Genomic DNA, 24,509 nt, shown 5'->3' with positions numbered 1-24,509 from the left:
GTGTCCTCCTGCTTCCTTTACCTATTTGTGCAGTTCCTGGCTTCTGTACTGAGCACGGTGAACTCTTCTTCCCCCTTTGTGGCAATCCTCCCCTAAATTTTCAACAATAGAAAATGAGGAAAAAAATAGTATCTGCTATAGGATGCCCTTAACTTTCAAAAGAACCCAAAACCTTGAGAGTCTGTAGCCAGGGTATCTTCTTTGAAGAACTGAAGTTACTGTAGGGTAAGTAAGCGTTCTTTGGTGCATAATTTGTGCTGTGATAGCACTGGTATAAGTATTTTCATGATTGAAATTTTTAAAGAATTGGTGTAGAATAATGCATGGGATCACTTGGAAATATACCATGTTGAATTTATTGCAAGAGATCTACAGCTCTGTTTTTAATCATTTTGCTGGTACTGCTTCAATATGCAGTACTGTGAGGTCCTGCTCTTAAACTTGTATACAACTTGTACACAAGCTGTTTTCCTTAGAAGCTTAAAGTGTGATTTTGCTCTGTTGAAACTAGATGACAGTCTTTTTTTTCTGAGCTGAGCTTCACTAGTATTTCAAGCTGACATTTCACAGTGTGTTTTCTATTCCCCTTCTAATTTATGACATAGCAAGAATACTTAAATTCAAACATAAGTTTTGAGGGGCAAATCAAAATAGAAATCATTCACCTAGTTGAATTTCCTGCCTGAATGACTTGGACAGCTGTCCAATTAGGTAGGGTTTAATTTAGATAGGAATTAGGCTAGAAGAAGGTTAGTTTGAGTTGGAATGAACAAAGGCAGTACCTAGGAAATCTTTCTTAAAGATTCCTCACATCCACGGATAAAAGCAAGATGAGTCAAGACATTGAGGGAATGAATGGTGGTTGCACTGTAGAGAAAACACTGAAAGCCAAATGAGCAAGAAGATGGAAAGGAGATGGGAATTCACATCTGTTTTCTTTTCTTGAGAAGAGGGGTGGGAAAGGAAGTATCTATTCGGAAAAATAAATGAATAGGCATGACTGATTACAAGACATTGAAACTGTAGACAGACAATTCGTGATGCTGTGCGGAAATTGGTGTGAAGGTATGTGCAATGCTAATACAAATCTGTTTTCAGTTGAACAACCATATTCCTGCTTCTCAGATCAGGAACTTGTAAATCTTAGTTGAGTTAAATGGCAGGGTGGTTTTCAGCATCTAGGAAAATAAGCTAAACTGGAAGCCCGCAGTTTGGAGTCAGATACAGGTAATTCCAAGAGGACCCCAATGTGACGGTCTGCAGAGGCAGATAGATCCAAAACTTGTGGTGGTGAAGTACGCAAATGAAGAGGTTTTGCAATGCGTCTTCACCCCTTCTTGTTTTGTATCTGTTTTTATGACTGTTGGGTAAACCAATAACTTGTCTCGTAGATGAACAAAATGGTATTTTCTTAAAGTTCCACTTGAAACAGGCCAAGATAGAATATGACGTTTTTCTTCACTGTTTTGATTCAGTTTAACTGCTGCATTCATCTGATACCTGATGAAGTGAGTAAGTGACCTGGCTGTATTGGTGGGCAGCGGTAATTCTTTCCACACTAGATTGTAGCTGAAATATATTCAAGAATAGTTCAGCTGCAATTTTACCTGCATAGTTTCATCCTATCAGTTAATCTTCTCTGAAGCGCTGAAGATGAATCTTACAGTTATTACTTTTATTCACCAAATACACTTAAACTTGCTCTACGTTGAAGCCAGCTCTAGTTTTTCTGTGATTATGGAATAATCGCTTTGGAACAATTATACACCAGGACCCCAGTTTGCATCCTTTAAAGGAAGGCAAATGCTAAACCAAATCTAGCTCATTAGATACCAGGAAGAATTCATTTGAAATAGTATCTTTGAATTTCCCTTTCGTACTTAGGACTAGGTCTTGAACACGTAATGAAGGACATACAGAAACCTGGAAGCACAGAAATAAAATAGTAATAAAGCAAATGTGACCTTCATTTGGCTGTGTTTAATTGGTAGAAAATGAAAGTTGCCTCAAATTTATCAGTGCTTGTCATGACATTAGGGATTATGTTAAAAACAGAAGGGGGGGCTTTAGTCCCATTTTTTTGCAGAGCATGTGTGAAACCTAGTATTCTGTCAGATAAGACTGAATTAGAATGGAACACATCCAGAGTAACACCAAGGGAGAAATATGGTGTCATTGCTATCGATGTGAATCTGCATAATCTGCAGTTGCATTTCATTTGAGAAGACTTAACTTTTGCTCTTCTCCATGCTTTCTCCCTTCTACCCCTTCGTTTCGTCCAATGTCTAAATTACACCCCCTTCTCCCCCCCAGAATAGTGATGGGATTTACACTTACCTCTTGCAATAATGTAGAATCTGCTCAGAGAGCAGCAGCCTCATTGCTTCTAAGGATCTGAAGGCTGTCTGATTCACTACGGGGTTTGATGAGATCCACTCTCACCTAGACTACACCTTGAAATGGGAATTGGGAATAGAGTGGTACTGGTGGAAACAAAGTGGGTTATGAAGGGATTGTGAAGTCTGTGTACCTCCTCAGTTCTTGACCAGCTCTTTCTGCAGTTGTCCGCTGTCCAGACAGGTACCTCACTCACAAGCAGAGCAGTTCCATGTTGCATGTGTAATGAAGGAGCATGTGTAACGAACAACAGACTTTGGGATGTTCAAAGGTTTATTCTGAGCTTGAGCATACCAACTGTGCACTAGGTTTGGATCATCTTTTTATCTAGAACATTGGTGTGCATGTTCAGACACCCCAAAAAACAGAGAAGTTGTTAGAAGTGAGGCCCATAGCTACAAGGGGAATGCACAGACAGTTGTCTTTGTGACTGGTTATTGCAGATGTGATTTGCCCACGTAACGTGGGTATGTGGAAATGGAAATTGTGTTACGTGGAACGTTTGACTTCAGTAGAGGTGTTGGATTTGGTAGCACAGTTCCATCCCTGATGTGATCCTTTCTACTTTACTGGGACATGTTGGGATCTCTTTATGTGTATGTAGTGCTAGCTGGATTCACTTACTGACTTTTGTATCTAATGTTGGTAAGATGATAATGAAATTACCTTCTTAAAACAATGTTTTATTTTACTAGCATTACTTCAACTCTTGTTTTAGATGAAAACTTTGTGGCACATTTGATCAGTCAAAGAATTTTAAGCGTGGTACCTACCATAGCCAGCCCTAAAGAACTGCTTGGAGATTTCTTTGCAATTTTTTGTGGCACATCCATACCAAGCTGAATTGGCCTTTGCTGGCAGCCTTATCACTTTGCTGTGTTTAAATTCCTATTGAGTGCCCAGTTGCGTAAGAGTCAATGAGGCTTTTGCCTTCTTCTAAAGATGGTGTAAGTGAATATATTGATATGCTTAATAGCATAGCTTCTTCTGATAGTTGGAGGCCTGAAAAAATACGATGTTTCTGAGGTACATACAGGCAGGTTGTCATGTTTTTTCTGTTGATTTAATAGCAAAATCTGTACCTTTCATGTGAAAGACACTTAGGTCGCTGCCTGAAATTGTGAGCTTCTGACTAGCAGTAAAGCTCAATTAGCGTGCAGGTGACTTTGGACAGTGCAAAGGCTTACTGCAGTACTTGTGCTGATGTTACGGTATGCATAGAATCAGCAAAAGTAAGCGTGCTAGCTTTTGGATTCCCACAGCTCAGACTGGCTTTTTTTTTTTTTTTTTTTCAGTCTAGTTTCTAGCATTGACTTTTGCAGCTAAAACAGTTAATAATCTAGACTTCCTTGGTTCTCACCTGTAATGGTATCCCAAAAAGAGTGATTTCCTCAAGTTAAAATAACTCTCAAGTTACGTCAGCAATGCCATTTACAGGACAATCCCACAAGTGGTTATATAGATGCAGCCAAAAGGAAGGCAAACTGTGGTGTTGGGAAAGAGTGCACTGACACCTTATTAGCACCAATACATTTTTAGTGTAGCTGCATCCTTTGTCTCTAAACACATGCTGGACATCGTTTGGAAGGTTGACCAGGTGATTATTACTCTTCACAGGTTTTACCGTTAATTTATTTCCTGATCTTTACTGGGAGCAGTTGCCAGTTATGATCTGGCCCAGTACAGTTTTTCATATGTTTTGCTATGCAATTTGTTCAGCTTTGTCTTCAGTATAGAGGTGGTAGCTGATGCACTGACTCCCCAAAAGAATTTAGAATTGCCACAGTGCTCACTTAAGGTTTTAGTGTTTGAGTGGAGGTTGTGTTGAGGATGAAAACCTACATGTTAAGAGAGTCGATCACACAGAGAAATCAGTTGCTAAATGCATCCAGAAGGACACAGTTTTTAGTTTGAAGCTTTAAGGAAAGGAGAAAAAAAAATAAATAAAAAAGATGGCTTATTTATTAGTTTGTGCTAGTGGCTAATTTCTACTGAAAAAAATCCAAACTAGAGTGCTGAATCTAAGAGGGAGCTGGGGTTCAGCTTTCTAAAATCCCAGACAGAAACATTTTTATAAATACTGATTTACAGACTTTCAGCTCATGGAGAATCCAGAGTAGTGTCTGGAGGGAACAAATGTTCCTGTTAAAATGTAAATTTGTTGAAATAATTGTCTAACAGGTACTGTGATACTGTAGTTGGTTCTTGGATTAGACTGAGTGAATGCTGTGTAGCTTTGTGTGGCTGCCCAGAAAGAGCGCTCAAAGCAACAGTTGATAGATGCTCCTTACCTGCTGGTGGTATTGTGTGTAATCTGCAGCACTTATTCTTTGAGTTTGGTCCAACTGCTTATTTCCATGTTACTGTTTTAAAAGCTGTGTGATGTTTATGTTCAGCTTATGACGACAGTGATGGTAGAGAATAGAGCTTTTACATGAGGGTAGTCCTCATGTGGATGTTCACATTGGACACTAAGTTTTGCCTAATAGGTTTTGGGTTTGGACTTTGCTTTTCTACCTGTGCTTTAGGTGAGATGAAGGAGTGGTAGAAGATTCTTTTTTTTTCCTAAAACGTGTACTTTTTAAGTATGTAGATGCTTCTTTGGAAGGAGAGGTAGAGTACACATACTGGTGATTGTGTATCCTGTGAGTTGAGACTTAAGACATTTTTTCTGCTTTCATGAAACTGCAAAGACCTATTTTGAATACCAGCTTAAAATAACCTGAAAGTAGTTTGGGTTTTGTTTACTTCTTTCTAATACTGAACATTCTTCCCAGAATTTTTTCTTCTCTATGAATAGATTAAGGAAAAAAAAAAAGATACAAAATTGAGATGAGAAGGGGAAAAGGGAACAAAGGAGTGAGTTGTTTTTTTTTTATTATTATTTTTTAAATTGGATTTCTTAGTCTTTCTTAGGTTGAAACCTTTTATTTATTATTTCATTTGTTACTGTGCATACTGAAAAACTCCTGAAGATCATCTAGAAAGGATGTTTCTACTATGTCTCACGTTAATTGAGAAACCCTCTGGAAATATAAATGGATGCTCAGGATCATTTGAAACATGCATTTACTTTTTTTTTTTTTCCAACCTCTTGTTCCTCATTTTCTCGTATCTTTCAAGCAGCCAAAATCTTCCAGGTGACAGCATTCACTACCAAGAATGGTTCAAACTTGAAGTTTAATACTTTGTTACAGCATGTCTTCAACTTTGAATTGTGTAGTAAGATAAACTTTTTAAATAACTTTCAGGTTATAAGGGCACAGAAGCAATGTCAGTATGCAATAAGTATGTTGACTTCTGACTGACATAGTGCTCTCAACAGAAAAAAAGATTTGATCTTAATGGTTTCCTTCTCAGTATTTAATGGGCTACTTATGGATCTGTGTTTGTTCTTTTCCTCAGATATTAGGATTAAAGAAGAGGAGCCTGATCCAGAAGAGTGGCAGCTCAGTGGTGATTCTACACTGAATACCAATGATCTAACACATTTGAGAGTACAGGTGGTAGATGAGGAAGGGGACCAACCACATCAAGAAGGAAAAAGACTGCGACGAGTAGCTTGTACATGTCCCAACTGCAAAGAAGGTGGTGGAAGGTATGTAACCTTCAGTGTCATATAACGCGTGTAACAATGAAAACAAATGAGTGAGGAAAAAAGGAGCCTTAGTTAATAACAGTTGGCTATAAAAAGAGAAAACTGTGGGCTTATGCAAAAGAGCTTATGCGCGAAAGGCCAGCCACCTTTATTTCTGGGCTTGCAGATGGAAGGGGAAATTACTCCATCCTCTCTGAGTTATTCCATTAAGATTAATTGGAAAATCTGGAATTAGATGCCACCTAGTACAAGTAAGGGGAATAGAACATTGCTCTAAATAATATGAAAATGAAGTATTTTGGAATATGTGCATCTGTGATTGGCTTCCTATCATATGTCAAGGACTTGATTAAATGCTGTATTCCTGCATTTCCTCGCTGATTGAGCATTTTTTTTCAGTTTGATTGCTTTGCAGTGTTATAAAAAATACAGTTTTCCTGGTTTTCTTTTTTGCTAGGTTCCTAAGAAAAACAAGGTTTGTATAATAACCCTAAATATAAAAACTTTAATTGACTGATTGTTTTAGTCAAATTTAGTGTAGATATGGCAAATGCAAAGATAGTAAGTTTCGATTTGTATAAGACTTCAGGGCTGCATACGAAGATTTTATTCTATTCTAAAACATTTCTATAATTGTGATATTTGAAAGGATATAAGAGAGGAAATGGGGATAATAGACTAAATATTTTCACTTGTAAAAGGCAGCCTAACTTTGTGTTGATGTAACTACGCAAAGACTTTTCTAGTACAGAAATTTGCCCATTTTGATAATACTTTGTTCTCTCAAGTGGAAGTCTTACTTACGTGGGAACTATAATGTAAATTACTGAGTTATGTTTCAAGAACCTGTCAGTGCTCCACGGCTTTAAGAGTTGTAAACGAGTAATGGCTAAATACATATATTGTCTAGCCTTTTGAGCTTTTTTTGCTTTAAGTTCCAGATACCTTCTTTGCAAGCACAAGGAGATAATATTTTATTCTGCCTAGCCAAATAAAAGTTATTTTTTTAAAGACAAAAACACTTTCATATGTTTTCATCACAAATCAAGCTATTGCTAATATCTGTTACAGTCATATAGCCCCTTTGTAAGTCAGCTTTTTCTTAAATTCCTACATGCAGTCCACTGAAAACCTGGCTCGGTGAGCCTTGGCTTTGCCATTGAGATTTGCTTCAGTCTAGGAGAAAACTCTGATAATGTTACAGGCAATGACTATACTCTTATAAAGTTCCTCTTCTTTGTGCTCTATTCCAGCATACAGTGGCTTTAACTTCAAGACATCTTTACTCTAAACTTTACTCTTTCTCCTAAGCGAAGTGGCTGTAACACCAAATCGTAAGGTTGAAGCCCAAGAGAGTCTTATGGAGGGATGGTTTTGAGAAAGTGTGGAGAAGGGTGAACACAGTCTGACTGAAACTCTGATTGGAATTGGGGAAAGAGTTGAGGTCAGAACTAGGGCAGAGGTGAGATGGGTGTGAATCTGAACTCCACAGTTAAGGGAAGGACTGGGATACATCAAACATACAAAATAAGGAGAAAAGTAGGACAGGAAGTCAGGATGTGAGAATTAGGGCTGGAATAGAAACAGGATAGCGAAGGAGACAATGGTAGGAATGGTAGCGAAACTGAAAAAGAGTGAAAGTGCCTACAGTTGCTAGAGCAACGTTTCCACCAGAATGTAAAATTCCTTCAGAGTCTAGCAAAAAGCAATAAACCCACCAGAGGAATGTTTTCCTTCTCACTCTGATACACAGGGATAATGTTCTGTAGCTGTTCCATTTGCTCATTTATCTCCAGTGCTGTAATGCAGAGTTTTATTTTGTCTTTCAACTCTGCTGATGACTTTGAGTTTCAGTCAATAGGACGTTTGCTTCCATAAATTTCTTCAGATAGCAATCAGAATTTGTTAAATGTTAAGGTTGCAAATCTGAAAAATTGGAAGTTGGCAAGTGCCAAAGTGACATTAATTGCGCATATGCATTATGATTTCGGTTCTAAAATATAGAAACCAAATTCTAATTTGGTCATTCTAATTTATTAGAATTTACAATCATTTTAAATTTATACATTTAATTTATGAATGTATTTATAAAATTAATTTATTCAATATATATATATTATTCTAAATTTATATTTATTCTAAATTATTTTAATTGTGCAGTAAAAAAAAAAATCCTGAAACCCCAGTACTATTCAGTGGGTGGGATGGGTGATGCTCAGGGTGTGAATCAGGACAGTATAATGGTTGGCACCTGCTTTGCTTACTGCAGAAATTGAAAGACACATAGGGACGGAAATAGGGGATTGCAATAACAGGTCTCTGAAGTTTTGGAGGTGTTTGTACTATCCGCCCCACTTTTTTCATCAAGTTCATTGCTGTAAAGAGTCAACTGAGCTTAACTGTGAACATCTACAGTATTTTAAAAAATAATAATTAAAAAAAAAAAATCAAGCTTCTGCTACATTGAGCTTGACTCCTTAAGATGATGGGTGTTTGACAATTTTAATCATTTTCTGCCTCAAGTTTGGATGTATGAAATGATTGTATTAGTTCAAGTTATGTTGTACGATGATAAACTCTTTTTTTTTCTGAAAAGCTTAGATGCTGATGTGAGTGTTCTTGATGAAGAAAAAAACACATGGGAAATTAATAATTCTATTAAGATAGTATTTAAATAATATGTAACTAGTAAGATTAGGAAAACACATTAAATCAGTATGAGAAAGCTGAATGGTAGTTCACTCAATGAATGCTTTCCCTCCTGTGCACTGAAAGATGTAGGAAAATATAGTATATATGGCTTCACATACGCAGACTTCATCATAATTTCATAATTTATGTAGTCCTAATTTTGGCATTTTTTTGTATTTTCTTTTTTGAAGGGGCAAAGGAGAGCTGAGGGTTGGTTTTCTTGTTTTTGGTTTGTTTGTTTTTTTGACATGTTTTTTGATGCAGAATTAGAACATGTTTGAGTCTTCAGAGAATTTATATTTTTACCAACCCTGTGAAGTAGGGAGAAAGTAGTAGATGTGTAAATTAAAGCCTTATAGCCTCAAGCTTAGATGGTGAATAAAAGAGAAGAGAGATACGTGCCTCAGAGGATGACTCTGATCCCAACTGGATAGTATTAAGGTTACAGTTAGGGTGTCAGAAGTTAGGGGGAAGTTTCACTGTCCTCTCAATTATATCCCCAATTACACTGGAATATAACTACTACCCACTGGATCTACAGAGGAACAGTGTTTCTTAGTACCACTTCACATACTTAACCCTAAAATGCACATTCTTAAAATAACTAAAAAGCCTTTGTTTAACCCCTGAAATAATTAACATTTTTCGTGGAAGTACTGCTGGACTGAAAGTCTGGTTTCTTTGTAGATGAAGGTATCTCCTGCTGAAACCATTGCACTCTGTATGGCTACTGAGAAATGTGGTTTCCTGTCTTTATAAAGCTCAAATGTGCTATGAAAATACTTAACGTATTAATTGATTTGGAGACTCCAGTTGAGGTGTGAGTCATATCCTTTTACTCAGTGGCAATGGTTATTGGCCAGTGCAGCAAGAAAGGCCTCTTAGCGTGACGTGTTAGGGCGCAGTGCCAGTCTGTCACAGCTGCAAAGCGTCCAGACAGAACTTGGCTCGTATCCAGTCACTTTAGAGCACGCATGAAGCAAACGTGCAGATGCCTGTATGAAGCTGTGTACAGTAAATACACTCAGTTACTCATTCACAGTAGTCTTGCAGATCTCATTTTATGAGTTCCTGACTTTCTCTTCTCTTGGGACTGCGGAGTCCACTGAGGAATTCCCTCAGCGATTAGGTGACGTGTTCAGGATTGTGTACGCTACCTCTGAAGCACAATAAGCTGACCGTGAATTGAACCATGATTTCCTTCAGTCTAGACTAAAAGTGCAGTTAAGCAACTCCTAATGATTGACTTAGGAATCTTAGTTATTTTAACAAAATTGGATGTGATTTCATGTGATTTGTGTCACACTTGTGTACTGTGTCATGCAAAGTTCCAAAGTATTTGGACTGGTTATTGCAGGAGGGGGAATTTGGAGTATATGAGGATGAAGTATATTTGTATATGAGTATATAAGGATTTGAAGTATATTTGGAGTACATGAGGATGAAATACCAAACTAAAAAAATCTATATACAGAAATGTATACAGATTTTAAAATGCAGAAATATTTTATTATAAGCATAGACTGAGCACTTCATAGGGTTCCATGGAGTTGGACAGGCAATTAAAGATATAGGATAGCAGAATCCTATGGGGAATTCCTTCAGTTACCAAGACTGTATAATGGGGAAGAGATGTGGGTGTTCCTTTGTCTGTATTGCCAAGAAAGCTGTCACCACAGTTGCTGGATGCCTTGAGCTACCAAACAAGAAGACCTGAAAGACTTTTTCCCCTCTAGATGGTGAAGAGCCTAGAGAGAAAGACATATGAGGAGCGGCTGAGGTCACTGGGCCTGTTGAGCCTGTAAAAGAGGAGGCTGAGGGGAGACCTCGTCGTGGCTTACAGCTTCGTCACGAGGGGAGTGGAGGGCAGGTGCTGATCTGTTCTCTTTAGTGACCAGCGATAGGACCCGAGGGAATGGTGTCAAGCTGCGACAGGGGAGGTTCACGCTGGATATTAGGAAGAGGTTCTTCACCCAGAGGGGTTGTCGCGCACTGGAACAGGCTCCGCAGGGATGTAGTCACGGCACCAAGCCTGTCAGAGTTTAAGAAGCGTTTGGACTGCGCTCTTAGTCATATGGTCTGAATTTTTGGGTAGACCTGTGTGGTGCCAGGAGGTGGATTCAGTCCTTGTGGGTCCCTTCCAACGTGGGATATTCTATGATTTTATGAGCGCCTAGAACTGAAACATTAGGTGAGGGTGAACTGAGCCTGAGAACTGGGGAACTGGTTGCAGTGAGACAAAAGGGGAAATGAAGAAAATTTCTTTGAAGTCTTGAGAATTGCGTGTTTAGAGGTGATGGATGAATGCTACTGAAACTGTTAGAGGTAGATTGAATTTTGTGTTGTGGAGATTTCTTTGGCCTAGCCTTCTGTGGAAGCTGAGTAATTAGAAGAGAAAGGGGGCTCTGAAGACATTTTCCTAAATACCTTTGTGACTGGCTGAACGTTCACAACTTGTGAATATTGAGATTTTTTGTAGGTGGCACAGTACAACGATAAAAGTCTGACATTAGATTTGATTTTTATCTTTTAATATTGGCTTGAGGGGAGGCCATGTACGAGTGTGAACATGACAGTTCAGATGCAGCAAAGGACATTTTAGTTGGGGTAGATGTTTTAAAAATAAGTCAGTATTTATCTGGTACAAAGAAACAATCTACTTTTGGGACATTTTGGAAAAAAAAGTCAAAAATATTTTTGCCAGTACTAATAATGATGAAAGAGTTTCAGATGTCAGGTCAGATGTCAGGGTACTCTTTGCAAGGAATTTATAGTCGAGCTGGAAAAAACAGATGAACTTTCTGTGAGGCTAAGGATTTGAGGGGTAGCAGTAACAACAAAAAAAAATGAGATGAGCAGAATCTCTTCTGTCACCTTTAGATTACATCGAATGTGAAACAGCGATGTTCTGAATGCAGGGATGAGAATCTAGGTTTAATAGTCATTTGGAAAATCGTTCACTGGACTGTTGAGAGGAAGTGGAGCACCCTAATTTACGGAAAAAAAAAAAATTGTCCTGGGGAGGCAACTAAAAATTCTCTACCTACTCATCAAGGATGGAGTGCCGAAGACTGTGATTTCAGAATCTACTTAAGCTGTTTTAAGTTAACATTGCTGTTGAATAAGGTGTCCTGATGCTTGGCTGCATTTTTCAGTCTCTTACATTGTACCATTCATATAACTGCACTGCCCAGACCAATCTTTGAGTACTCTTAAGTTCTTATCTTTCTGGTGATTTTTGTTTATTTTTTTTTAATTAAAAAAACAAAACACCTCTGCTTTCGTGTTAGGTGCTTACACTGAATGTAATCATCTACCATTTCAGTGAGGTAGCATTTTTAAAATAGACATCAAGCTCAAGTGTCTAGATTACACTTTCTAGGAATTGTGTGTTCAGATTTGATGAATTTTATTTCTGAAATACCAAGGAATTAATTGAAATGTCAGCAAGATCAGCTATTTCACTGTCATTCCTTTTAGTGGAAATCTGCAGGTTAGTGTGCTTATCCTCCAACCTGAAACTGTTTCTCAAGTTTCCCCAAGATGCCAAAAGTCCCATCTGTTCTCTTCCCAGTTGCCAAAATCTCTGGTTTCCCTACTGGCAATTGTAGTGATTTGTGTTTCTTTGCCAAAACTGTCTTTGGCATGATAAAAACTGAAATTGGGAGAAATTTAGGATACGGGCACTTCAATATCAAAGTAACACAAACTGCTATAATTATTGTATTTCTAACTTCATATACGTGCATGTTTGCTAAAGATTATACTTCTGTCATTTAAATTTCACATGCTTTTGAATTTCTAATTTGCTGCAGAATTGAGATACCATTATAGTTTTTATTTCCAGCTTCTTACAGAGTATACCAGGCTCTGAATATATTTGAAACAAATATGGGCAGCTGCTCAGATTTTTTTAATAGATCTATTGGTATATTTAACCCCAGTTCTATGTATGACCACTGTTTAGAAGGAATGTTTTACAATGAATAACTTCACTTTTATTTAACAGAGGCTCCAACTTGGGAAAAAAGAAGCAACACATCTGTCACATACCAGGATGTGGCAAAGTGTATGGGAAGACTTCGCATCTGAGAGCTCATCTCCGCTGGCACTCTGGAGAGCGTCCATTTGTTTGTACTTGGATGTTCTGTGGCAAAAGATTCACTCGCAGCGATGAGCTTCAGCGACACCGAAGAACACACACAGGTTTTCAATTTTTGATTCCGGTGCCTTTTACTAAAGCAGTGTCATGGGGGAGGGGGCTTGGATAAATAACTTTCAAGAGGAAAACATCTTTGTATTAGGTTGATTTTACTGTTGTATGGCATTTCTAAAATCAGCTAATACTTAAAGGTATGTGTATGTTTTAGTTCCTTTAGTAGATCTGAGGAGGAAAAAATGCAACCCTTCTGAGTCAGAACTGACATTAAAGTTAACATTTCAATTAGCTTAATCAGAAACCTTTGATTCAAGTTCAGTGATGAGTTTGATTTGTTTGAACCAGATTAGAACTGTTTTTAAACATCTTAACTAATAATTTTTTAAATAATTTTTTTAATAATTCCCTTTTTATAAAAGCAAAAAAGAAAAATGGAGGGCTAGATGTCCAAGGGGTTAGATGTCATTCACAAAATCAAGGAAGAGCATTTGATGGTGCATCATTCTACGTTTTCTAGTTTCGTGGTTAGGCTACTTGTTAGAGATACTGGGACCCAAAGTTTACACTTCTCCTTTTGTCTAATACAAGGAATATAAATTAGTCTCGCTCTCCATTCTTTTTAAGAAGAGGTTTGTTTCAAGTCTATTGTTTGTATTACCTATTTTCCTACAAACGGAACCCATGATAATATTCTAGAATGTTCAAACTACAGCATGCTTACCTTTAAAAGTAGATGACAGTAGATAATTTGTGCTTATCTGCATTATGCATTGCTTAGAAAACTGCAGTGTCTATGGAAATTATTTCATCTTCTGTATGCAATGGTGTGTTTTTATTTGACATGTTGGATGGTTGAATATAATCTGGGATGTTATGGTCTGGCTGGCTGGACAGCCAGATGTTTTTTGTTTGTTTAAAAAAAGAAAAAAGGCTGGTTAAATGATCCAGCTCAGAGGGTATGGTTAATGGGTCCTAGCCATAAATTAAAAGTACTTCACTTGGGATTAAATCAATTGCATCAATGCAGGTGAAGTGCTGACTGGTTGGGAAGTATCTCTGCTGGAAAGGATCTAGAGAAGTCTTGATAAACAACGTGATCCAGCAGCCAAGATGGACAGGGCTGTGTCAGCAGAAGCACAGACACTAGATTTAGGAAAGTGCTTATCACCTTTTCAGTACTGGTTAGACTGCATCTAGAATGTTTCAGCCCCCAGCATAAGAAAGACATTAATCAACAAGACTGAGTTCAGCGGAGGGCAACCAAGATGACTGGGAAGCAGGGAGGCTGTAGGAGCTGAGCTTGCTCGGCGAGGCGGAGAGAAGAGTAATGGCAGGGGGCGGGCAATTGAAGGGCAGCTTTCTAGAACCTGCAAGGCCAACATGAAGAAGAAAAAGCCAGACGTTTCATGGTGGTGTGTTGGTGTGAGGACAAGAGGCAGCAGACACAACTTGAAACAAGTGATGTTCAGACTAGATGCAAAGAAAAATATTTCCATTGTGAGGACTGCTAAGCATTGGAGCAGGATGCCCAGAGAGCTTGTGCAGTCTCCAGCCTTACAGGCTTTCAAGACAGGACTGGATAAGTTCCTGAGCAACCTGGACTGACCTCATTGCTGCTCTGAGAGATCAGTCTAGAGACCTCCAGAGTTCCTTTCCAACCTGAGTTGCCCTATGGTCCTGTCTGTCAGTCTCAAGTGGGGTTCTGCAGTTCATGTTATCTTTTCCCGTGCATTGTTCTGCAGGGTTTGTTCTCCTCTTAGAAGTTACTTACTGGTAATAACTGCAGCTAAGGATATTAGATTGTGATATTCTTTATCTTGCCTGAAAGATTTCCCTAAGCGCAGTGAGAGACAGAAAAATAATTCAGTTCTTTTAAATTATTTGTATGAATATCTAGAAATTTAAATGACAATTTGAGTTTATAATCTTGGATAGCGGTTTTCTTCAGATGATGTTAGAATTCTGACTAAGCACTGTTATCGCAGTTTTTGGTGTATATGTGATTTTTTTCTAATGTTCTTGAAAACATTTTTTTTTTCTTATATGACAGGTGAGAAGAAATTTGTCTGTCCAGAATGTTCAAAACGCTTTATGAGAAGTGACCACCTTGCCAAACACATCAAAACACATCAGAATAAAAAAGGTATTCACTCCAGCAGTACAGTGCTGGCATCAGTAGAAGCAACGCCTGATGATACTTTGATTACTGCAGGAGGAACAACACTTATCCTTGCAAATATTCAACAAGGTTCTGTTTCAGGAATAGGAACTGTTAATACATCTGGCACCAGCAATCAAGATATTCTTACCAACACTGAAATACCTTTACAGCTTGTCACAGTTTCGGGAAACGAGACAATGGAGTAAATATTACACAAGATACCTATTAATTGTGGTTATTTTTATACAGTAGTGAGAAGAATATTGTTCCTAAGTTCTTAGATATCTTTTTATTGATGTGCAAAAATTTTTGGATTGACAGTAACTTGGTTATACATGACACTGAAATGCCTTACTTTGTATGATATTCCATAGTATATTAAAATGGTAAAATTGCATGGGTTTTGTAGGTACTTTTGGAATCTAGAAGAGATGAAATTTTACCAAGTTATATTAAAAAAAAAAAAAAAGAATTTAACGATGGAAATGGTAGTCTAACCAAATGCATCAATCCTGTGTGGTTTAGTGTAAAAAAAAATGAGAACATGTTGGTATTTATCTATTGTAAGATAAAAGAAGTTGATGGGTGAAAAGAAATCATGTTATGATAAAAGAAATTTTGTAATTTTCTTGATGACTGGAATTTTTATTATGCATAACTGACAAATCAAGTTTCCAAGCAAATGTTACATAGTGTAGGCTTTACTTAGCTCATCAACTTGTCATTTTGAAGCTAATTATTTTAATTAGGTTAACTATGTACAATATTTTAAGCATTACTCTTGTAAGATTTTGAAAACTACATTTTAACATGGAACTCTAGGGATAGTCACCTTTTAAATCCTATTGAAAAGCCATGTTTAAGATTTAATTTGCCAAAATGATGTCTTGTTAATATTCTTTCAATAACCAAGGTGGGCAATATAACCAATGTTTAAAAAACTTAAAATGTTAAAAAAAAATAATAAATATGTATAGGTTGAGGCATTTGGGTGGTAAGGCAAATGTTATAGTGAAGTATATCCCTTCTCTTGAACATTGGAGGACCAAAAATAAGGTGTATTGCGTCGCAGCAGTGATTTTTATCAAATCTTTTTTCCAAAAACATCTGTCTGCCAGGGCCTTAAAAGCCATCATGTAAATTACCAGTAAAATATAACATATGCAAATACAACAGAAAAATCACTTCCATATTGACAGTACTCCAAAACATATGGATATAGTCATAGTGAACTAGGGGTTTTATGAGGTTTTTATTTGTTTGTTGTTTAGTTTTTGGTTAGTCAATCTGCATTTAAATATCAGCCATCTTTCCTTTTTTGCTTCTTCCCTTAAAAATTGTATGTATCCAGTACATTTAACTGATAAACATATATGTTTTTTATTATGCTGAATTTTCTTTTTATTTTTTAATTACTGTTTATATTTTCAATTATAGAAAAAATGTACAAAATGAAGTTATATAGCCAGTCTGTAAGTGCTATACCATTTTCCAAAAATGTACAACAATAATTACTGCAGTTCACCTATTTACAAACATTTGGAAATCTGTTCATTTGTTATTCTTAAAACCACCTCAAATTTAAAGGCTACCTTATTGTACGTTTAAAGTGTATTATAACAGTGTGGTAGTTAATAAAACACTATTTTTTTTTCTTTTGACTTGAGTTTACTGTACTTCTTGTTAACTAATAAGGTGTAATTTCATAATGTGTATTAATTGCCTGAGATATTTTCTTATTTTTCTTCAGATGGTGGGAAATAGAAATAGTGTTTCCTTTCCTTGTGGGCACAGAGATGGTGAGATAGCACGTCCTTCTCCCTCCGTCCCGAAATCTCTGTATGCCCAGGCATGCATGTACTATACTGTGGAGTAGAGCGTGTATACTGAGTAGAGCGTGAAGAAAACATAAGCCCTATCCTATTGAATATGAGAATAAAATTGCATTTAAATCCCCTTACACTTAAGTGCCTTAATACACGCAGACTTGATAGTGAACTGTGTCTAAAAATTATAATGGCCTTTTGCTTAAAGCATAAGAAGAAATAATAAGGACAAGGGGGGGAAAATGAGTTTAGAAGATTGAGGTGAAATAGTGTAAGAAGGACCAGTGAGAACTGTGAGATCAGAGAGACTAATGGTTGCATTTGGTGCTAAAATGAAAGCGAAAAGTTCGTATTTGTGATAAAAGTCTTGGAGTAGCAAACTGCCAGAGGACAGACCAGGATAATTTAAGATAAACCGGGTAGAGCTCAGCTTAGAAGAGAGAGAACTGGAAGAAGTCACAAAAAGATTTTCCGCATTTGCAGTTAAATGGAAGAAAAAATTAATGCAAATCTTTCAAGATTCAGAGAAACAGGAATCGACAGGTACAAAGAAAAGGGGGTTAATTCACCATCAGTTTAATCTATTTAATAAATGAGAGTGCAATTGGCTGGGAGGGCTAAAAGGCAGCAGCTTAGGAGAAAAGGAAGTTCTGCTTAAACTTGAACCATTCCGTGGATGTCAATATTTTAACATACTCTGAATCCACCTCACTTTGACAGGTGAATGGGTTTGATTTCCAATAGCTGTTTTAGTTCACAGAACATTTTAGTGTGACTTACATGCATTCTAATCTCTCCCTTTATTTGTAGCTGTATTAGTGCTTTATTTAGGATGGAGGGAAGAGGGTTAATTTCTTAATGAAACTGCTCTTCAATACAGAATTTTTATGGTATGACACTTTCACTGATGTACCTCAGTGGACTAAAGTGTTTCAGTGCCAAGGGTTTAGATGTCTCCTTAGTGCAAACCATGTTGTTTAATTTCTCAGAACTTTGAATACTCAGTGTATCAACTGGTTAATATAATTGATGTTTAGGTGGCACAATTTTTAAAGGGTATTCTTCAGAAGTTTCAGAAGGTGTAAGTTTTGGAAGAAAGTAACTGGAAATGTGTAGGTAAGGGCTTGATGGAAAGCCTACAGTCTAAGGGCTGTCTGTCTAATGGCTTGCAGCCATAGTGTACTTCAGAATGCTGCTGCATGTGTTCACATGTTGCAGGGTAATGATTTTTGAAAGATCTCTGCTCACCCCTAGCACAAAGGTTCACTAGCTTTGATATAAAAATTTTGGTGTATTCTAGGATTGTTACCACATTATGCCTTTCTTCTGTGTTTGCATTAGGCACTCGTATAATACCAAGACGAAGTTATACGCTCTATAGAAGGCTTTCTGAGCTTATCTGTGAATCACAGTTCTTCATGGTTTCCTGGTGATGCTTGCTTGGTGTGTGTCTTGCTGTTTATTTGTGCAATCTTTACCATTTTTCATACTTATTTTCACATGAGGGTTTCTTACTTGAATTCGTTCTTGGTATGGAGTCCTTTAGATCATCAGATGATTTGTCTCTCTTGCAGCTTACTGTAATCAGGAATTAAGAAGACCTTAAAACTGGTTCTGCAAGTGAGCATGAGCTTGAGAGGACGATGTTTTCAATTTCAACACTCAGGGTACTTATTTTCAGTAAGTACAAGGCTGAGATGTAGATTTTGCTGTAATCTAAACTCCTGGTCTCGTTCCTGACTTGAATTCATGGTTTGATTCTTGCAAGCTACAAACTAGTACCAGTTTTTGCGGAGAAGAAGAGATTTTCTTCATTGCTACTTACCAAGCCAAGGGGCAACATGATTGTAAGGAGAATGATGTAATCACAGAAACAATTGTGAAGAGCAAGATTTCTGGTTTCAAAATGCAGATTTTCCTCTGGGAAGGGACTTTGCAGAGCTCTTTCAGCTTGTCTGAACAAGAAATAACAGGCTTTGGTTTGAGGTATTTTCAGATTCTGGAATGAGTAACATAAACCTTCCCAATGGCTTCAGGAAAGCTCTGATATGTTCTCTAACAAGTTGTTCAGGGTGTCAGGGAATGAGTTGAAGGGACTTAATAGTCAGTCACCTGTCAAATGGTTCTTAGTTTCTTTAAGAACTTATGAGTGTGAGGCTCTCTTTCCTCCAGCTTTTTACCACCACCATCACCACCAGAAGTGCAGTGTGCACTGTAGAACAGGGCAGAAGAGACTGACGTGGCTGACAATGATCTTATACGGCAGATGATATTTTTTTATAAAAAGACCACCTCATTATGATGCTCCAGAATTGCTGTTCATTATTACTTAAGTATATTCTTGAACATCTTTCCTGTAATCCGTGTCTGTAGTATGTCTGCTAGAATCTCAGTCAGATGTGTAAGTGCTTTATGCATCCCCAAGAATTGCTCCAAATGGGATCAGTAATTAATCACAAAAATTTGTGACCACACCTTCCTGACAGTAAACAGTGGTCTGTGGAAGCCTTCCAACTCTTTAGCCCAGCTATAACGATCCTTTCCAATTCCTGAGATGTCCAAGAGGCCAGGAAAAAAAAAAGGGGGGGGGGGGGGGTAGGAAGAGACACACCTTGAATAATGTGTTTGACTTCCCCCGCTCCAATAGTCCAAAAATGTAAGCTGTGCCTTTGCTTAGAACTGTGCTGTATGTTTTTTTGCACAGTGTCTCAGCCTTTGTGCTTGGAAAATAAGTATTTAGAGAATGCTTACATAATTTATTTTTAGGTACAAAATATGTAATGTACGTACAACTTACATACATTTCTCTCTGTATATATGTGGGGCAGGAGGTAAAATGTTATTTGAAGATTTTTTGTTTTCATCCAGAAACCAGAAATGTCCTTGCCAGTGAAAACCTGTTAATACCTGCTGTGTTAAGAAATGACAGTATGGTAGAGGTTTGTAGGGAAAATCACTGGAATTCGGCTCATGTGTTCATCCTGTGGTGAGACATTATGATGTCTCTGATAGGACAGGTTCTGTGCATGTGTCCACTCCACGGTGAGACATCATCATGTTTCTGATAAGACGGTTTTCATGCTTTCATGCACTGGGGGTTTTTCTTTCTTTCTTTCTTTCTTTTATATATATATATATATATATATATATATTCTATCAACCATTCTTTCTTCCCCAGTACTAGAGTACGGTTCTAGTGCTGTGAATGGTGGTAATGGAAGGTTTATCAGTGAAAACCATGGTTTCTGAAAGGTAAGAAGCCATTTCTTGTATTGTTAGTGTGGCTGTAATCTGTTCTGAGGCCTTCCATCAGTCCTTCCACTCCTCCAAGTTTCTACAGTGTATGGTCACATCGTTCATCTGTTTCAGAAGTGTTCAGCACAAGCTGATTTGGCATGGCCTGTATCTCTTACTGTGTAAGCCTTGGATCCCAGCTGGGACCTCTGCCTTACATAAATAAGCATTTATTGTTTTACTGTGGCTGGAGCAGGGCTAACAGTGTGGCTATTAAAGCACTAAATTTGTGCATAAATCTGTATAAAGCTTTCTTACGTTCATGATACCTTCATATAAGTCCCCACTTCCTTTTGATTCTTCACACCTTTGTGTACTGTTCTTCCCCTGTTGTAATTCTGCCAGGTCCCTTGCCCCATCAGATGGTAACATAAACTAAGAGAGCATTTGCTAGACTGAGGTTTTGCCATCGATATGCATTATTGCTTGAGGACTAATAAAGCTTTTATCCTGCAATATGCATTACTGATGGCTATTTACAATGGAGATAAACAGATATGCATTAATGACTGAACTGTAGACTGTTACTTGAGAGGTATCTTGGCTGAATCCTGTCATTTCATTTTAAATATAGAGATAGCAGGGTTTAGGAACTGGATTGGAAATTAAGCACCAGAGAGGGGATTGGTCCTGTGGCAAATCAGATTTGTTTGCCTCTTTACCAGCATGTCTCTTTTTGCATATTGGCTTTACGTATTGCCTGAAAGAAGGTTATTTCTCAGTTCCCTTTGGCCCTCATGAGCCGTGTGTGCCTGCTGTGGTCAGAGCTGGTTCCCACACCAGAAGGCCACGGTCGGCCTGTGATGGCGGCACGGGCCTCCATGGGTGCATGCACACACACAGAGCGCATATCCAGGCTTGGTATTTATTTTGGAGATGAACCCACCACACACCGTTCCCCCAGCAGCCGCCTCACGGCAGCCTGGGTCCAGCCACCGGGGCTGGGTGGGGCCTCCCTGTGGTGGGGACCTCACAGGCCTGCTGGGAGGGCGTTATGGCCCCACCTTGGCCATCCCCTACATCTTCCCAAGGCACACAAGCCATATGTAGAAACTGTATGTAGAAACGGGAAACGGTGAGCAGGGCCTGAGGGCAGTGGAGGACAGGGAGGGCTGTGGGTCGGGATGGGAGCATGTGGCGTCCGGCTCCATTTTGAGGTGATGTTTCAGCCCTGCTGTGAGGGGTGCTGCAAATGTGAACACTGTCACACGCAGGCCAATGCCATACGTTATTAGCTGAAATCCCAGGGGAAAAAAAAAATGCCCGTAATTTTGTGGTTATTTATGCCAAAGCTGCTGTCTGAGATAACAGGATTTAGTAGTGATTTTGCTGTGTAAACTCATTGATGTTTTTACTAAATATGTGTCCTAAATGCATAATTATTAAACAGCTTGAAATGCTTCCCAGGGAGCTATTTAGGTATTTTTTTGTAAATAACACACCTTCTAAAATGATATCAATATTTAGTTGTTCCATTACTTCTCTTACACTTCCTTTAAAAAAAAAAAAAAAAAAAAAAAAAAAAAAAAGGCATAATCTCACCCCAAGTGGGATCCCAAGTCAATATTTGTGTGAATTATTAAAACAGTACAATTTTCAGTTGTGCTAATTAGATTTTTAAAATGTCCAATTACATACTTCCTCATCTGAGATTCAGAACAGGTGTGTTTTCTAGCTTCCTCTGAAGTAACAGCTCTCAGAGCAAGGAGTAGGTAGCTGTGAGAAATATTTCCAGTGTGGGAAGACTGGCAGATCTGGTGTATATTACAGTTTTAACTCCATGCATGATACAAAACATAAATACTGAAGATTCCTAGATGAGCTCTGGCTTCAGGAGGTGAACTGTCACGTCCCAGCCTCTCACTACCTTTGTTCTCCGCATAATTTAACACACCTCTTCCACAGCTCTCCAAATTTCCGAGAAGCCTCTTCACTCCTCCTGCCTTTTTGAGCAAGAGCAGCAGATGTTTCCTGTACGAAATCTTGTTTATCTGTGGTAGACAAAAAGCACAGGGGTAGAAATGGTCAAAAGTTTGTTCTGGCCTGTGTATAAGAGATGTACCATGAAAAACAGACTGAGGACACTGCTCTTGAATGCTGAACACATAAAGAGGGAGCAAGGAGTTAACTGTGGCCTGATGCTACTGTGAGGAGCCTTCACCTCTGCGAACGTTAAGGTAGAAGAGCTATTTGTGGATGTGTCTTGTCCTGTCACTGTGTAGATTTTAAAATCATCTCCATAAGTTTATACAAGTAAGGCTATACAAATAGAAAAAAAAATCATTTTTTTTTTTTTTTTACAAATTGTAATTAAATATGCACATTTATAAATAATTTATTGTTTGCGAAAAAGTTTTATGCCTTTGTTCAGGAGGTAAGATCTGTCCCAGATCTGTCCCAGATCTGTCCCAGATCTCCATATTGATAAACACTCTTTGGAACCACGCTGTTGGGAGATTAACAGTGGCTGAAAAAGTTCTGGATTAAGGCAGTGTGATTTAGCACATAACACTGGGAATATTTTGAAGGAACTTTAAAAGTCAGGTGGCCACAGAGTACATAATTCCTAAACAAGGTGTCTTAGGGGGAGGAAGTTCTATGTTGTACAGCATACCCTAAGCCACCGTTGGGATCTCAAGCTGTCATCTTGGCTTGACTGGCTCACAAGGTTGGAAGTATGCAGACAAATGTTAAACAACGTGTTCCACGCTTTTTAGCGCTAATGTCTAATCTGTGGTGGTTTGCAAAGGAGTTTATGCACCAGCAGGAATACGATAAAATAGTTCTGTGGCAATGCAATGTATTTTTGGAGGTTGTCTTGCCCTTTTATACATCTGCAACCTCCTTTCATCAAGAGGAGACATTATGAAGTTTGAAGTTACAAATCTCTTATGCAGATTATGAGCCCCACAAAGTAAAGGTAGGTGTTCATCTTGGAGGGGGTATATTTGAATCCCAAACGCATCTTTAGGACAGAAGCAAGACATAAAGCTCTTTATGTTAATAGGAACATGAGTTTTTCCGCCTGGAACACGATTCAACAGAGCAGTCAACCATTTCTTCACCTTTGAAGATGCTGAATGGGTTAAAAAGAATCAGTTCCCAGCCTGTCTCTAAAAATAGTTGCTTAGGGCTAAAATCTGGGTTTCCTTTCTTGAAAGGTGCTGGGGGATTCTTGCTGTGGCCAGATCTGTTACATGAAGATCCAAAGAGACTCATCCTCGCTTCTCAGTTGAGTTCAGTGCTGTGTAGTCTTAAGATTTTCAGTACTCAGTAGCGTACCCCAGACTCATATTTTGAGAGGGATTGCACTCCCCTTAAATAATATGGAAATCCTGTTTCTCTGTCTCAAGGGTGAATGGTGTAAGGCACTTACAAATCATTGCAAATTGTGGTGGCTGTCAATTGCCACGTAAATTAAGGCCGTGCAAGTACCTTCTACTGTTTCATCTTCCCTTTCATTTGTAGTCTGGTTACTACAAAATACTACATATTTGGTGAAATGTCCTAAAAAAAAATTACGTATTAATTTTAACAACTTTTTTTTTTTTTTTTTTTTTCTAAGTCTGACAGTAGCTGACAAAGTAGAAAGATATGCTTTTCTCTTCAGTTTTTAGGGCTTGAATTCTCAAGTTGTTAGGGCTTGAATTCTTACTGAAACCAAAGGCAAGTATCTTACTGACTTGAAGAAAGAGGCTTTAATCTATCCCGGTCTGTTTACTAATGAAAGAGCATGAAAGAGACGCATGTTCTTCTATCTGAAGAGGAGGTGAAGGAACAGCTAGTGCAAGGAACACAAAAATCAGTTGTGCCAGACTAATACGTGGTTGTATCTGAGCTTGGAGACTGCAACCCTCTTCAGACTTCCAGATCTAGAGGAACGCTTTGGCTGCAGCCTAAAGGCCACATGTACATCAGCTCCCCCAGGCCAGCAAATCTTCCTCCCATGACCTGCCAGAAAACAGCAAAGTAGGCATGGAACCGCATTAAAGCCAAAATTTTCAATCCCAGTCTTTGACCTGAATAAGGGAGTGAGGATCTGGATCCTGGCATTTATACGTGATAGTTTATACACAGCCAAAGTAAATGGGGTAGTCAGAGGTCAAGGGGCTAGATTTTGAAAAGTCCTGCATAAAGAAGAGACCTCAGAAAAGCAAATTTAAATAACATTAATGTCAATAAAAGTAATTCTGATTGCCATATTCTTTATTTGTCATGACTAGACAGATGAAAATCTATGATAGCAATTTTGCCTTTAAGGTCACTTTCTTTTTTCTTTTATTTATTTATTTATTTTTAACAGGCTCTGTACTGATTTTCCTCACAGAATGACTGACAGAAATATGACCCTTCTGCACCTTTTGTAGTTAATTATTTAGGTCA

At 38.1% G+C, this 24,509-nt stretch overlaps 1 protein-coding gene and 1 long non-coding RNA gene across 3 annotated transcripts in view; one reads left to right on the top strand and one right to left on the bottom strand.

The window, feature by feature from the left end:
• SP3 (Sp3 transcription factor) overlaps nt 1–16,667 on the top strand; it is a 36,690-nt gene extending 20,023 nt beyond the window's left edge. For both annotated transcript variants that reach the window (XM_035331034.1, XM_035331032.1), the window contains 3 exons: nt 5,803–5,995; nt 12,696–12,892; nt 14,896–16,667. In XM_035331034.1, the coding sequence (XP_035186925.1) occupies nt 5,803–5,995; nt 12,696–12,892; nt 14,896–15,212 (707 nt within the window). In that variant the 3' untranslated portion in view covers nt 15,213–16,667. The remainder of the gene's footprint in view (nt 1–5,802; nt 5,996–12,695; nt 12,893–14,895) is intronic.
• LOC118169621 lies at nt 1,132–24,052 on the bottom strand. The gene is made up of 3 exons (XR_004752200.1): nt 23,924–24,052; nt 2,814–2,819; nt 1,132–1,142 (listed from the first exon to the last, which is right to left on the bottom strand). It is a non-coding gene; the product is annotated as an uncharacterized LOC118169621 (long non-coding RNA).
• Nucleotides 24,053–24,509: the final 457 nt, after the last annotated feature.

Source organism: Oxyura jamaicensis, chromosome 7 (genome assembly GCF_011077185.1).
Source record: "Oxyura jamaicensis isolate SHBP4307 breed ruddy duck chromosome 7, BPBGC_Ojam_1.0, whole genome shotgun sequence".
NCBI classification, from domain to species: domain Eukaryota; kingdom Metazoa; phylum Chordata; class Aves; order Anseriformes; family Anatidae; genus Oxyura; species Oxyura jamaicensis.
Note: the sequence above shows the minus strand (reverse complement) of the source record. Positions and strands in the feature narration are given on the sequence as shown.